We start from the raw sequence: 15160 nt of genomic DNA, 5'->3' as shown, positions 1-15160 counted from the left end.
AATGTATACATTGATGTTTTTGTTTGGTCAATGTCCCATCCACTAACATGGAAGAAGCAGGAAGTGTAATTTATGCTGTTGAATATGAATGTTATGGTTTACGGACACTTGGGCGACACCACAGGAGCCGTATTGTGTCGTGTTATGTTTTTTTCACGTAGTTTATATTACCTTTTGAAGACGTGATCCCTATCTACTTAAATTGCCCCCCCCCCTACCCCTCCATCGCCAGTCAGTGTCGAGTAGATAAAGGCTGAAGTCTCATCATTTGGGTGAACTTTCCCTTTAGCAGCAGAAACCCGAGGCTCTTATTGTGAAGGCGCCTCCGCAGCGCCCCTGCTGGATGCTGCGGGTTGACGCACGGATGGAGCGCGCGCTGCGGACGCAGTAGAACATCTCACATCACGGAGACGCATCCGGGAGAATCTGAGAGAATCCGCTCGTGTCCTGCTCGAGCCCCGCAGCCTCCACAGGCCCATGGAGAGCGGAGCCGCGCTTGTCCGCACCGGGGGCGCGTTGATCGGATGCCTTTCGCCTCAGCTGCGCCGTGAGGTGTTCTCCATTCTGGATTAATTGGTTGACCGATGGCTCCTCAACATGCGCTCCTCTGCCCCGGGGTCGCAGGGCTAACTGGGGAAGGAGACCCCCGCTCCTCTTCCTCCTCCTGTTCCTCCTCCTCCTCATGGATCCTGGACGCGGGGATGCTGGTCGTCCGCACGCCGAGGACCGCGCACAGGAGCCGGGCGCTGGGGGGGATGACGGCCCGGTGCTTTGTGCTGGTCGGCGCGGTGCTGATGCTGATGATGCAGAGCTGCTTGGCCGCTGACGGTAAGACGAGGCTGCTGCTGGTCTCCGGTCTGTGATGGTGGCTCTTCATTCTGTGTGTCTGCTCAGATCACAAGCAGGAGGATCTGATGATGTGTGGATGTGTCTCCTTAATGCAGATGTTCGTTAGTGCAGATGTGCATTCATCACACTTTCAGATGTGTTGTCGTTTCGATGCGTCTGGAGCTGCTGTGCCGATCTGAGGGCTGTGTTTAATCCTAAATCCTGATAAAGGTTAATTACTGACCTTTGATTTGTCTGAATACATTTTAAATATGTTTATTTTCTGTGTAAAACCATCGGTGTTGGCGCGCGCAGGCCCTAACGAGTATCACGTACCCATACAAGCAGCCAGGGCGCACGGTGGACCGCAGCGCTGCGCTACGACGCACCGCACCGCACCGCACCGCACCGCAAACCCTCACCCACCGCGGCAGCTCCTCTGCATTAAAGAGGAAACTTTTCATTTATTCAGAGCTGAGGCTCGAGGTCGTCAAACTCCATCGCGATCCACAGGAGACGTGTTCACATCAGCATCACAGATAAATAATGAACCATCTCCACGTCCTCATGAGCCAAACTGAGAAAACACAGAAACAGCAGAAAGGGTTCGAGTCCAGATCTCTGACAGAAGAGAGAATCATAATTTAGATTCAGTTCATCACCATCAGACCATTTACAGCTGATTTTACCAATGTTTCGATATTTTTATCGAAGAGACAGGTTTTAACAAGGGAACATATTTCAGGTTATATGTATAGTTAATATATTTGATGTGTTTTTAAGCTCTGAAGGTTCTGAAGGTTCCTGACTGGACCAGTTTACTGGACTGGTTCTGTTTGTCATTTACATTTCATTCAGAACTGATCCCACCTTGGACGAAGCCTCCACATCGATCAAATCCACGTGGAAACATTTGCACTAAAAGTGTTAAAATGTGACCAATAATCACTAAATGACAAGGAATCATTCTTCATACTTTAATAATTGGACCTGATCAAATCTACTGACTTTTTGTAGATATCAAACATTTTATTTGACTGAATAACAAACCAAAAAAGATGCATATTTATTTTTTTAATTCAAATTCTATATATTTGGTTGTATTTGTGTTTTCCTTTGATTTTGTAGTTTTCCAGTTTATGGTTAAACTTTAAAATATCAAGTTTCAATAACATTTGTTTGTCGTAAGTGTTTGAAAACAACATCTTTGAAATCATTGCCTCATATTTAAAAACACATATCAGCTAATATCAGTGTTGACATTGACCCCACGATTCATATTGGTCAGAATCTAATCATAATTGATAGAAACAACATGTTTCAAGTCGTCCTTTCTACTTTTGTTAAAATTCATTGATTGAAGCACAAACCAGTTGAAAAGCTCTTCTTCCTGTTTCTGTCTCCTGTGGACTGGTTGTGTCACATTCTGCTGATCGACCGGCCGGAGACTCGCTGCCACCTCCAGACTCATGAACTTTCAAATGAGCGAGTGATGAAACACTGGCTCCACTTCTGATACCAGCCGGGAGGTCGTGGAATCGAGACTCGGACGATAATCACACATAAAGTATTAAAAAAAGAAGATTTGAGAATGAAAGTATTTTGGAGATTTTTGAGTGTGATCTGGTTTATATCGTCCTGCTGTGGAGCCTAAAAGCAAAGTGTATCTATAGCGTGTGTGTGTGTGGGGGGGGGGGGGGGGGGGTCTCTCTTACCTGGTTCCTGAGGCATTCGTCCTTTTAGGTCATTTTACAGAGAAAAGGTTTCATTTGTACGATTGTGTTAAAACAACAACAACAGATGTTTTGGGTGCTGGTGGTTTCGCTGGAGTGTGTGTGTGTGTGTGTGTGTGTGTGTGTGTGTGTGTGTGTGTGTGTGTGTGTGTGTGTGTGTGTGTGTGTGTGTGTGTGTGTGTGTGTGTGTGTGTGTGTGTGTGTGTGTGTGTGTGTGTGTGTGTGTGTGTGTGTGTGTGTGTGACAAATATAGAGAGTGGTCAAAGAGTCACATTGATGGGAAGTGATCCTGTGTGTGTCTCTGTGAGTGTAGTTGTGTGTGTGTAGGTGTTTGTCTTTAAGAGATCTTCATCCCCAGTCAATAGCTGACATCTAATAGTCCACGTTGCCATGGGAACTGGTTCTGCATCCAGCACTGGTTCTCTCCCAGTGCGTCTGGCTTCAGTCCGTCAGGGATGGAAATAGCCTCTGAGTCAGAGTCGGGTTCGAGTCCCTCGCCTGATGACACATGAAACCTGCGGGAAGTCAAACCTCCTGCTTCTCTGCTCTTCACCGTCCAGTGCTCTGCTCGTGTGTGACTCCCCCCCCCCACCCCCACCCCCCCCACCCCCGCACGCTGTTGTTGGAATTAATCATCATTTGTGTATGTGACCCCCCCCCCCCCTCTGTAGCAGACACAGTTTTACAAACAGGTCAGGGAGGCTGGAGCTCCGGGGACAAGAGGACGATTGAACTGGACCGAAGCCACGAGTCTAATTTGTTCCTAATTAACTGAAGGAAATTGAAAAGATGGTAGATTGTCTTTTGTTTTTTATATCTGTTAGCAGAACAGAAAAACAACAAATACTTCTAACTTTAAAACTAACACACTCCAAAGTTCAGTGGTTGGAGGTTTAATGAATCGTGTCGCTGTCTTGTTTTGACATTTCTAAACGAGTCCGGCTGCTGTGATGCAGTCGCACTAATTAACATAAAGGTGAATGTTTTCAAAAAGCAGAAATGAATCACGACTTAATGATTCCTGTGATATTTAGAAGAAGCATCGGTCTCGTTCCAGGCTGAGCACCAGACCACGTGTTCACTCGAGGCCGACCCCCTGCGGTGTAACGACCTGGGCGGGACTGGGAGTAACTGGGAGGAGATTGAACGTCCAGCCGCTGCATCGTTGATAAATCATCTGCTGCCGTCAGGTGCAGCGATCGATCGTGCTGATTGGCTGCAGTGAAGCCCGGCTCCTCTCGGCCTCCTGTGGTTTCCTGGGGGCCGAGGATCCGAGAGTCTGATTCAAATGTATCTGTTTCAGAGCTTCATGAAACCAGTTGTGTCCACATTGTGGTGAGTTCCACCAGGTCCCCGGTGCCCTGAAGCTCGGCGCTCCTGTTTAATGCAGGCAGAGCGTCGGGGGGGGGGGGGGGGGGGATGCCTCTGGAAGCTGTGATGATGGCTGACAGATGTTGAGAGCACTTGCTCCCCAACGAACCGACTCCATTGGACGTCACTTCTCGAGGATCCTCGCTCGGGCGCTCAGCTCATCGGTTCGGGAAACTCTGACAAATCGAGCGAATGGCCGCCGCCGTGTTCAGACTCAACAAATCACATTTCCCCCCCGAGATCCGAGCCAAAAGGTTCCAGAAGCCACAGTTCACTTCTGCTCGATTTCTCTCACGTCACAACGAGTCTATTAAAAACCAGTTGTCGCCCAAAACTCTGGTGGATGAGTCACAGAGCGACGTGAGATCTGTAAATTATCAATTTATCAGTAATCATTGAAGTCTGGTCTCAGGATTAACGAGCATGTGTTTCCCGTGCTGGTTTTTCTCTTCCAGCACAAACTCGATGATTACCAGTTGTGACTATATTTCTATATTTAGTTGGAACATTCTGTGTAGCTCCGAGCATCAGGGTTGTTGCCATGGTTACCTGCAGCATGGCTCAGGCTGAGAACTGATTGAAAATAAAAGAGACGCACGAGGCCGGTTCAAGGTTTTCAGTTCTCCAGTGTGATCATAAAGGTTTCTCTTTGAATTTAAAAGTTCTGCAAAGTTAAAAAAGCCCAAATAATAAGAGAACAACACTTCTGGGTTATCGTGATGTCATGTGAGGGGTCGAGTACCGAAACACGACCGGTTCCTTCCGGACTGAATCACAACACAGATTGTTATTCTGAGCGCACAACTCCAGTTATTGTTACACAAAGTCGGGAGGCAACACACTCTCCACACGGCTCTGGTGTGGCTGCATTTCACCTGAGAGGAAATGTTGCTCTGTGTGCTCCTCTACATGCCACGACTCTAGAAACAGAGAATCTTCCAGTCCTGCAATGACAATAAAAAAAACACTAAAACCAAATTAATGAATTAAGTCAACAGATATGCTTTTACTGTGAAACAGCTACAGGAAGTGATACAAATATTTAATTTCCACTGACACTGAGTTGAAAGATCATTAGGAGAATAGGAAAGTTGTGACTCTGCATATTAAAGTTAAGTATACTTTAAACTGTTAAGTTAAATTTCTAATTCCAATTTGCCTCAGCAATAAAATAGCTTCTCATTTCTATCTTCTATTCGTCAAACTGTGGCTTTGTGCTTTTTTTGAGTTCTAGGCACCGAAGCCGATTTTAAGTATGATTCAAACAGACACCTATTTATCCATCTATATTATTTCATCTTCTAACCACAGATCAGATGATTCAAACACAGTAGAGCGTCAGCACTCCTTCTCTATTGTACAAAGTTAGAGCGTCAGCAGCTGCTCGTTCTCTGACATCAGCTGTTTGCTTCGTCACATTGTTGTTCTGTTGTTTTCTCCGGTGCCTGAAGAGCTCAGGTGATCAGAGGGTCGAGCTACGTCCGAGGCCAAAGACATAGCTCGTGGTCCCAGAGGACGGCTGTGGAGGGCGTGGGGGGGGGGGGGGGGGGGGGGGGGTCGAGCACTGCATCATTGCCTCACATGCTCTCTGCATTAAAGTGGCAGCGGCACGTTTTGAAAGGCTCAGCGTCTCTGTGCTGCTTTAATGGTGCAGCAGCAAACTGAATCTGGTGGAAGTTTGGTGAATCTGACAATAGAAAGTATTTAAGTCACATAAAGGAGGTGGGTGAGGATCTAATGAGCTGTGGTGAAGACATGTGTCACAATAAAAGCCTCATTGCTTTTTTACAACACCCCCGCTCTTTAATGGCGCTGTCGGTCCTCTCGGTGTTCGTGGTTCACCGCGGAGACGGGTGTCCCACCGCGGTCGACTGGGGGACGACGCCGGCTGTCATGGTGAACCAGTCCACTGGCCCGCCCACTGTTACCAGGCAGAAACACAGAGGAGCAGCTTGTTGTATGAGTAAGAGAAACCAGAGTGATATGATCGAGCCAACTCCCAGTCCGACTGTGAACACACAGACACACACACACACACACATACACACACGCACACAGACACACACATACACACACACACACGCAAAACCACACACACACACGTCTCCATGACTTCAGAGGACACAACATTGACTTACATTGATTTCAAGGAGAGCTACTCAAACCTTATTGTAGTTAATACTTGTCTAACTCTAACCTTGACCTTAACCTAACCTTAACTTTAACCTTATCTTAACCTGGTCTCCACCCTAAAATGTTGTCATCATAAAGGTGACTTGGTTTTTGTCCCCATAAGGAAGACAAGTCCCCAAAATGTGTAAAAAAGGTTTAGGTCCCCACAACACCATAATACCTGGAACACATGCACACACACAAACCTTCCAGAAATAGATGACTATCTCTAGAGTGCAGCAGAAAGAATCTGAGTGTAGCATTAAGCGTGTGTGTGTGTCTCTGTGAGTGTGTTTGTGTGTGTGTGTGTCTGTGTCTGTGTGTGTGTGTGTGTGTGTCTCTGTGAGTGTCTCTGTGTGTGTGTGTGTGTGTCTGTGTGTGTGTGTGTGTGTGTCTCTGTGAGTGTCTCTGTGTGTCTCTGTGAGTGTGTGTCTCTGTGTGTGTGTGTGTACATTTGAGTGAGGCAGATTGAGAAAGACTTGAACTCATCCAGGGAGCGGGACTCATCTGAAGAACTGTATCTCCTCAGCTTCAGCAGGTTCCTTGGTACAAACCACTGCAGTAGCTCCTCTGGATAAATGGATCTCATGATCTTAATTAAAAACACTTTGTATTTCTCTAACGTGCCGCGGCTCCGAGAGGTTGCGTGTTTTTCGGAAGGTTAATTATAATCCGACGGTCCCTGTTAGAGAAGTGCTTTGATGTGCGGAGCTTCTTTAACATGAGAACACGTCTCGTGTTCAAAGCTCAGTCATGTGTGTGCACGTGGTTCACCGTCTGTTTCATGCAATGTGCAGTGTGTAGTGTGTAGTGTGTACATCTTAATGTGTCCACGGGCAATTCACAGCCCGGACCTTTACATGCAGGACGGCACTGAGCAGCAGGCGTTCAGCTTGTATGTGTAGCATGTGTGTGCGTTTGTGTTCATCGTGTTCACCTCCAGATGTGTAATGTGAGAAAGCATTTTAATCACTGTGTCCACCGATGAAGCTTTTCCTCCATTAACGAGGGGAAAGAGTGGAATTGATATTTCCTGACGGGTGAATCAGCCTAATTACACAATCTAAAAATATCATTTCTCACGTGCTTCAATAATGTCACGAGAATAATAATAAACTTTATGATACAGCACTTTTTAAAACACAGCTATAAAGTGCTTCACATGGTTGAAACAGGATTAAAGCATTTCAGGGCTGAGGCAAAGAACATCAGGGAATAAAATAACATTAACATACAGTATCAAAACAAATAATAATAATAACACATGTTATTTAGTGATGCCTTTCAAGGTCACCTTACAAGGTAAAGATTTAAACAGAACCAAAAATAGCAATGCAGATAAATTAGAGTCCCTGTAGTCGATGTGTTTCGGTCGATGAGCTCCGCCTCCTTTGTTCTCCACATGTTTACCTGCAGGCAGCCACAGCCTGCTCAAACGTGATTGGTCAAACCAGAAACCAGCTGCTTGTCTCTCACCCACAGATTTCACACACTCACGTGTAGAATCTGAATAAAAACAATAAATGAAATGGAGATAAAACCCTTTTCATCCACCTGATCAAAAGCTGACATGTTTCAAATGTTAAGATAATTGGATAACGAGCAGAGGGTCAATACACTGGTCTTGTTTGCCTGATTCATTTTTGCAGAATCTCAGAAACATGAACGAATCCTCGGACAGCAGCAGCGATGATGTAAAAGTAGCTGATGAACCAAATGTGAAACGTCAGTCACATTAAATCACAGCTGAAATCACACTAATGGAAAAAATACACATCCCGATGCTGTTAATGGTTTTTCAAGGTCACGAAATCGATTTCATATCAGAGAGTGGAGAGGAGTGTTCGATGGCTGCCGGGGGTTTGAGCTTTTAGTTCCGTGTCGCTGCTCGATCCAGTGGATGTGAAAAGGTTTGACGAGGGGACGTCCCTGAACGGCCAGCAGGTGATAGATCCTCGATCCTCGTGATGGAGAGAGCCCCCCTGGTGATGAGAACTGTGGGGGGGAAGTGTCAAACCTGGAAGTGGAGATCATGTGTTTGTGTTCCCAGCTTCAACACCAGTCGACCTGCATCTCTATTTTAATCCTGAGATGTTTGATTCCTTTTGGTTTTTCATATTTGCGACGGTCACGTGTTAGAAACCCAGAACCTCCTGCTGTAACCTCAGAGTCTCGCACTCGGACGTTTGTGTTCTCAGGTCCAGTTGCTCTGGAGAATGTCTGAAAGCAGCTTATGAAAAGTAATGTACGACACACTTTCCCCTGTAATTAGTTGTTTTGAATTGTGTTGAAAAACCCTCAACAAACAGAAATGGTTGATCTATTCAGAGACTTTAAAAACCACAGATTTCAGACGGAAGCAGAAGATGAAGCTGAAGAAAGACTCGTCTTCTTCTTCTTGTCTTCAGACTGAGATGTTTGCTTTTCACTCAGCGACGTCTTTGTTGAATCTGAGAAGAGAAGAAGAAGACGCCTCGAGTGATTCATCTCGTTCTGTCGCCTTCAGCCTCAGGACCCGGGAACAGACAGATTTATTTTCTCTTCTGTCACTTAAGTGAAGTGAGATAGAAAAATGAGGTGCATTGTTTTTGTGTGAACTCTTTCTTCTTCTTCTTCTTCTTCTTCTTCTTCTTCTTCTTCTTCTTCTTCTTCTTCTTCTTCTTCTTCTTCTTCTTCTTCTTCTTCTTCTTCTTCTTCTTCTTCTTCTTCTTCTTCTTCTTCTTCTTCTTCCTCCAAGAACCTCCTGGACACGGAAAACGAAAGCCGGACTGAAATGGATATTTAGTGGTTTATATGTTTATATAACTAAAGAATAATTTGGAGATAATTCCTAAAACGTTGTTATCAAACACTAAGGCTCGATATTTTAAAGTTTAACCCCGAACCTTGTCATAAATAACTATAAATCACAGACTGTACATCAAGATGGACGACATGACAGTTCTTCTGAAGTGAAGCCAAAGCGTCTCGATCGCCCCCTGGTGGCTGGCTGCAGTACAGGTCATAAACCTCCTGCCTCCTCCATGTTAGCAGATATATGGGTCACATAGAAGATGTAATTTGTCATCTGTCATTTTAGGTCGTTGTTATCACAATGGTGTTTCTTTAATTGTTTGTTGTAGGAAGTTATCTTGTTGTGTTCTTCTATCTGGATGAGTTCCTGGCTCCCCACAGGAGGTTGTTTCAGGCTTCACACGGGCCAACAGGCCGACAGCGGGGAGTTAACGCCGCTGTAGCATCCGAGAAAAGAAAAGCAGGGGAAGAGGAAAAGAAGCAGCGAGAGACAGAATGAAAATGTAATCAGCCTTCGACTGGGAGAGAGAGAGGGAAGGATTTATATCTGCTCGGCCTCCTCTCCTTCAACTTAGCATGTATCACTGCAGCTGCTCACCTCTCTCCTGTGTCCCATCACTCACGCCTCTCTGTGTGTGTGTGTGTCTGTGTGTGTGTGTGTGTGCCTGTCTGTCCAAGTGTCTTTCTATTTGTCTGATTTGTCATGTGGCCTTGAAGTCACAGTTGTGTAACAGCCACATTTATGTCCCTTCCTGTGTGAGGATGCTGTTGCTGTAGTAATCGTCACTCACTGCTGTTTGTGGGCGAAGCCGCAGTGAGAACAAAAGATCAGTTCAGTTTTTATTGTTGTCGTTTTGAATGTAGAAATAAATTAAGATTAACATCAGTGATGCTACAAGAACAAACTGCACCAGCTGCTCTGGATGTGATGGTGCAAGTCTCTTCTCTCCTGATGGCGGCTGAGCACAACAACGGAAAACACGACCTCAAAACGCCACAACACAAATGTTAAAGAGACAACACGACCGCAAAAGCAACAACTCGACTACAAACGCCAAGATGCTAATTTAAAAGCCACACAACAGAAATAAAACCACAACGGAGGCAGCGTCACAACCAGAACAAATCAGTCTCCCCTGAGAACTTGAGGCTTGTCTATTTGAGTGTAATGTTACAGGTCCAAGCGATTGTGTTTCTGTTGTGCTTTGGTTGTGCGTTGGTGATTGTGGCTTTTGCAGACACATGAGATATGAGACTGAGAACCTCGTGCTCGGCACCAAGCTGCAGACAAAGTGAGAACTAGCTCCTGAACATATTTAAAGACACAGATACTTTACTTGTACATTAAATGTCAGTGCTTCTTTCCACCCCCCCCCCCCACACACACACATCAGCAGTGCAGATTTGACTGCATCATATGATGCATGTGTCTCCTGTGAAGCTTTTAAAACAGCTGCATTCACACACTCCTCACATCTGTCCCCTCTACATAGTCAACACACGACTTCCTGTTGTACACAATCTGCCTAAATCATAATTTTGCTATCAAAACAGGAAATGGACAAAAGCCAAAGTTGTAACAAACCAGAATCAGCCTTTAAATCAGTGAACTTGTTTACAGGAACATGGTTATTAATATTATTTAAACCATCTTAATGTGTTGATAGAGCAGCTGCAGTGCTGCTCTCCTCATGTCACCAGAGCAGCTCCTGTTTAGCTCTCCTCTGTTTCCATAGAGATGTTTGAAATGTTCTCTTTGCTCATTTGTGATGGAAAATATGAAATTAGAAATAAACAGCTTATCCCGGGTTTGACCTCAGCCGGGATTTTTGGGTTATTATCCTGTGAACTCGCTGCGTGTAAATAGCAACTAAACCAAAGTGCCCACAGGAGCAGGGTGATTCAGGCCACGGGACAAACGTCCTGAATGACACTGAGTTGTCTCTAAAATGTATAAAACATTAATCTGCTTGTGATTCATGGATCTGGACTCGTAGTTGAAATCTGAGTCAAGGAGACATATGATGTTTCTGTCCTCTACTGTGTTATGTGGGTTTTTAGCGAGGAGGTTGTATTTTAACCTTGCGTATGTTTGTTAGCTCCCAGGATCACCCACAAATAAATTCATAAATATTAATAAATTCATTTTAGAGCGGATTGGGGGATTTGTTCTTCACTGTATTGGACATGGAGAGATCGGGGAAGAATTCTTTAACGTTCCTGTGAAATAACTCTGTGATGTGGATGACATGAGATTAAATACTTATTATATTTAATGACTTCATGATAAAATACTGCAGCGATCGATGAGCCTGTCTCTGATTGGACAGCATGGATGAAAGGCTCATGGGACCTTTAAGCGTCCTCGTTAAATGTCGCTGTTTAAGTCGTTATGTTAGAAATAATGTGTCAAGTGTTTTTTTTATCTTTATGTGTTCAGGATAAACTTGTGAAATCCGTGGTTTTTGATTGGCTCCAGCATCTGTTCATGGGAATAATGTCAACGTCCTTAAATCCTCCCGTTGGCTTCTGTGTGAAATGTGGTGCAGGTATCGAACCCAACTCTTTGTCTCATTCTTCTAAATCTACACGAGCTCGCCACAATACTTAGAACAAACATGTCTTCAAACTAATCCTTAAGTCGATGTGAACATCTGGGGGCAGCTGCTGAATTTGCAGTGAAAGTTTTTATAACGTCTTTGCTTTAAGAGATTTGATTTCCCTGCTCCTCGTCAGCGTCTCTCTGCGTAAACGGATCTGGTTGGTTTTTTCTTGGTTTTGACGGGGAGGTAATTGTTTGCTTACACACAGATCTGACCCCCCCCCCCCCCCCCCCCCACACACACACTGTGAAGTGTATTAACCAGCCCAGAGAGGAGGGAAAAAAAAGAACATCAAATATTCATAGCTTTGCATAATCACGCTGTTCGAGACCTAGTTAAGGTGTCAGGGAGCTGAGAGCTGCTTCCCGGCTTTAAACCACTGTAGGTTCAGACGTCTGGATGAAGCTCAGTGTGGAGACCAGAGCTGTCAGAGGCTCGATGAAGCCGGAGTCTAACCCTAAAGATGGAGAGAGATGAAAGATGTGTGTCTGGTTTGTGTTCTTCATATTGTAGGAAGGAGGTGTTGCCGTCCCCTCCACTTCCTAAAGCTGTGGCTGAAGATATTGATCTGTTTGTGTATTTGTGATGTGATTTTTATGGTTCAGACGGTTACACAACGATTAGATTCCATCGACTTCACTGCAGTTTAGAGACTTAATTGTCGTCGTCTCATCACCACAGTGATCGATGTGCGGCAGGTTCAGGTTTATGAGGACCACGGTAAATCTGATTGATGACTGGTACATACTCACACTGAGTATATCTTACAAACACACACACACACACACACAGACACACACACACACACACAACACACACACACACACACACACACACACACACACCACAGGGGACACAGTAAAGGGCAAACACAAACCTGGACCAATCACATTCACTCAGTTCACTCATTGGCTGATGCACAGTCACATGATTTTTTACTAGAAGATCAATACACACACACACACACACATACACACACACACACACACACACACACACACACATTATTTAAAAGTCATCAGTCAAAGTGCCAGAATAATTCATTGTGATTATGCTTTCGTACGAGGATGTGTGTGTGTGTGTGTGTGTGTGTGTGTGTGTGTGTGTGTGTGTGTGTGTGTGTTTGTGTGTGTGTGAATGTCTGAGTGTGTGTGTGAGTTTGCACTTGTGTTATGACATGAGTGTGTGATGTGTTCTCTTTTTGAGGGTGTACTTGAGTTAATTGGAATTCATAAGTGAATTAGGGCTTTGAACTTGTTCTGTTTTCATGTGTACTGTGTGTGTGTGTGTGTGTGTGTGTGTGTGTGTGTGTGTGTGTGTGTGTGTGTGTGTGTGTGTGTGTGTGTGTGTGTGTGGCATGTTTGTGTGTCACACTACAAAGAGACCTGTCCTCTTTCCTCACATCCTCCAGAGGAAAATGTCTGTCTTCAATAATTTGAAGTCCTAAGAGAAATGTGTCAGTTTCCGACAAACAACACAAACACAATTCAAACCTTCAGTGTTTGTGGATACTCGACATACAGAAGTTTAACCTTACACTAGTAAGTTAGTTATTGAATTATTCATCACTCGTATGAGAATCATCATCCGTTGTCAAACCTGTTAATCTCTAATCTCTAAAGTTACACTTGTGTTTTGGACCTTGAAACAAACACAAATGTTTGAATTAAAGCTTCTTCCCTCAATTATTAGTTAATTGTGTTAATTCTCTGTGATGCTCACGTCTCTTCATATGAGGAAGTTTTTCTGTTCCTAATCTTCTGACTCCTATCACCTCCTCAGATGATGAGAACAAAGCATCTACACTTCAGGGGGCGTTTTGGTTTCTCCTGCAGTGAAGCGCTCCCCCCCGACAGATTGTACTTGTTATTTCTGTGTGGGTGGAAAACTTCTCCCACCAGTGACCAGACCCAGTAAGAGACTTTCATTCGGGAAACACAGTCGGAAGTCGTACACACAGATATATCTCCAAACTGGGAAATCTTGCCAGTAATATTATTTCAGAAACATTAGCTTTTAGCATCTTTAACCAGAGTCTGGTTAATTTCTGTGAACCCACACGTGCTGGTACTGGACCCGACCCGATTAACACCCGAGTCAGAGCCGGACCTGGTGACACATGTACCACGACCCGACCTCTCACCAGCGGTTAATCCCACAGCCACTGATATCAGACGGGTCAGGTCCTCCTGGTCCGGGTGTGGAGCTGGGGTCAGGAGTCAGAGCTGGTGTCATGGCCTCTCACTGACATTCATATAAACTGAATTAGATGTTAAAATACAGAACAATCATTTTAATTTGTGATTTCTCCAGAAGAAAAACACACTTCTCCCCCTCTGCTGTTTGTTAGCTCTGCAAGAGGAAGCTTTGTTTTCACCTCCGTCCATTTGTCTGTTGATGAAAGGATAATATTATTCATAATAAACTTTATTTGTAGAGCACAATTCATGCAGGATATAAAAATAGAAGCAAATAATCACATCAATTCTAATTAAACAGTATAAACAAGGAAGATTGAATTTATATTAACATCTAGGTATATACATATAGATCAATACGTTTATATAACTCCAGTTACAGCATCTTTAAAATATAAAACTCTAGAAAAATAAACTTAACAGCAACATCTAAAAGTTTTTTCTTATTTCCTCAGGGAACAAACATTCATGACCAAATCTACAAACTCCCAGAGACACACAACCATCTGAATATGACGCAAACTATATTTCATAGCTGTACATCCAGTTCTTATTTCCCATTTAAAAACTGAACCCACTAACTGACCAGAGCTGCAGAAAAGGTTTCTGGTCACGGCTGAAACTCTGGAAAGATTCTTTCTCTCTTTTTGAATTTTAAACTTTCCGAGTCGACACATGAATCCTACGAGGTTTCACCAGAGACTTGGAGAAACCTTCCAGACGTGTTTCCTTCCTCCAGCGGGGGCCTGGAGCTCGAGCAGAACCTCCAGTGGCTCTGCTGATCCTCGGGGATTCGACCCAATGCTGGAAAATACAGATTCAGAGGTTTAAACAGAAGTGACCCAGGATCCTCGGAGCTTCTCTCTGCTGCTCGGCTTCAAGAGCTGCTCCACTTTCCTCCGTCCTCTTTTCTCTAATGTGAAACTGCAGAGACGGCTCGTTAGGAAGCCCCCCCCCCCCCCCCCCCGCTCGACTGCGAGTTAATATCCTCAACCTTTCTCACTCGGCTCCTGTCTTCTGCTTTAATTATGTTTACACTGTGCTCGCTGCATTTGCTCAAATCCATTTAGTCTCATTTAAATCTCATCCTGCTGGGGCTGTGATACATTCTGTCTGTAGTGTGAGGTTCCACTGTGTCTGTGCAGCTTCAGGTTGTGTTCTTGTGTGTCTGTCGTATGAAGGCAGGATGACAGGGAATGTGTAGCTGGTGCACATCCAGTAAATTAACACGGAGGAGAAAATAGAAACATGTCTGAGACGAGGTGATAAAGGCTAAAAAAGGACGAAATCCTCTGAGATCAATTCACACAAACGCTGTAAACTTCACGTACACGGAGATGAACGCCTCCATCGAGGAGCAGCAGGTTGTCTGTGGGAAATGAGGCGAGAGATGAGATCTGAGTCAACACAAGTGTGTGTGTGTGCGTGTGTGTGTGTGTGTGTGTGTGTGTGTGTGTGTGTG

At 44.6% G+C, this 15160-nt stretch overlaps 1 protein-coding gene across 1 annotated transcript in view; it reads right to left on the bottom strand.

Moving 5' to 3' along the window:
- Nucleotides 1-592: 592 nt before the first annotated feature.
- The window catches only part of syt9b (synaptotagmin IXb), a 33318-nt gene continuing 18750 nt past the window's right edge, over nt 593-15160 (bottom strand). The window contains exon 5 of the mRNA XM_053426351.1: nt 593-886. Within this exon, the coding sequence (XP_053282326.1) occupies nt 593-886 (294 nt within the window). The remainder of the gene's footprint in view (nt 887-15160) is intronic.

Source organism: Pleuronectes platessa, chromosome 7 (genome assembly GCF_947347685.1).
Source record: "Pleuronectes platessa chromosome 7, fPlePla1.1, whole genome shotgun sequence".
Classification (NCBI taxonomy): domain Eukaryota; kingdom Metazoa; phylum Chordata; class Actinopteri; order Pleuronectiformes; family Pleuronectidae; genus Pleuronectes; species Pleuronectes platessa.
This window is presented reverse-complemented; position numbering and strand designations above follow the sequence as displayed.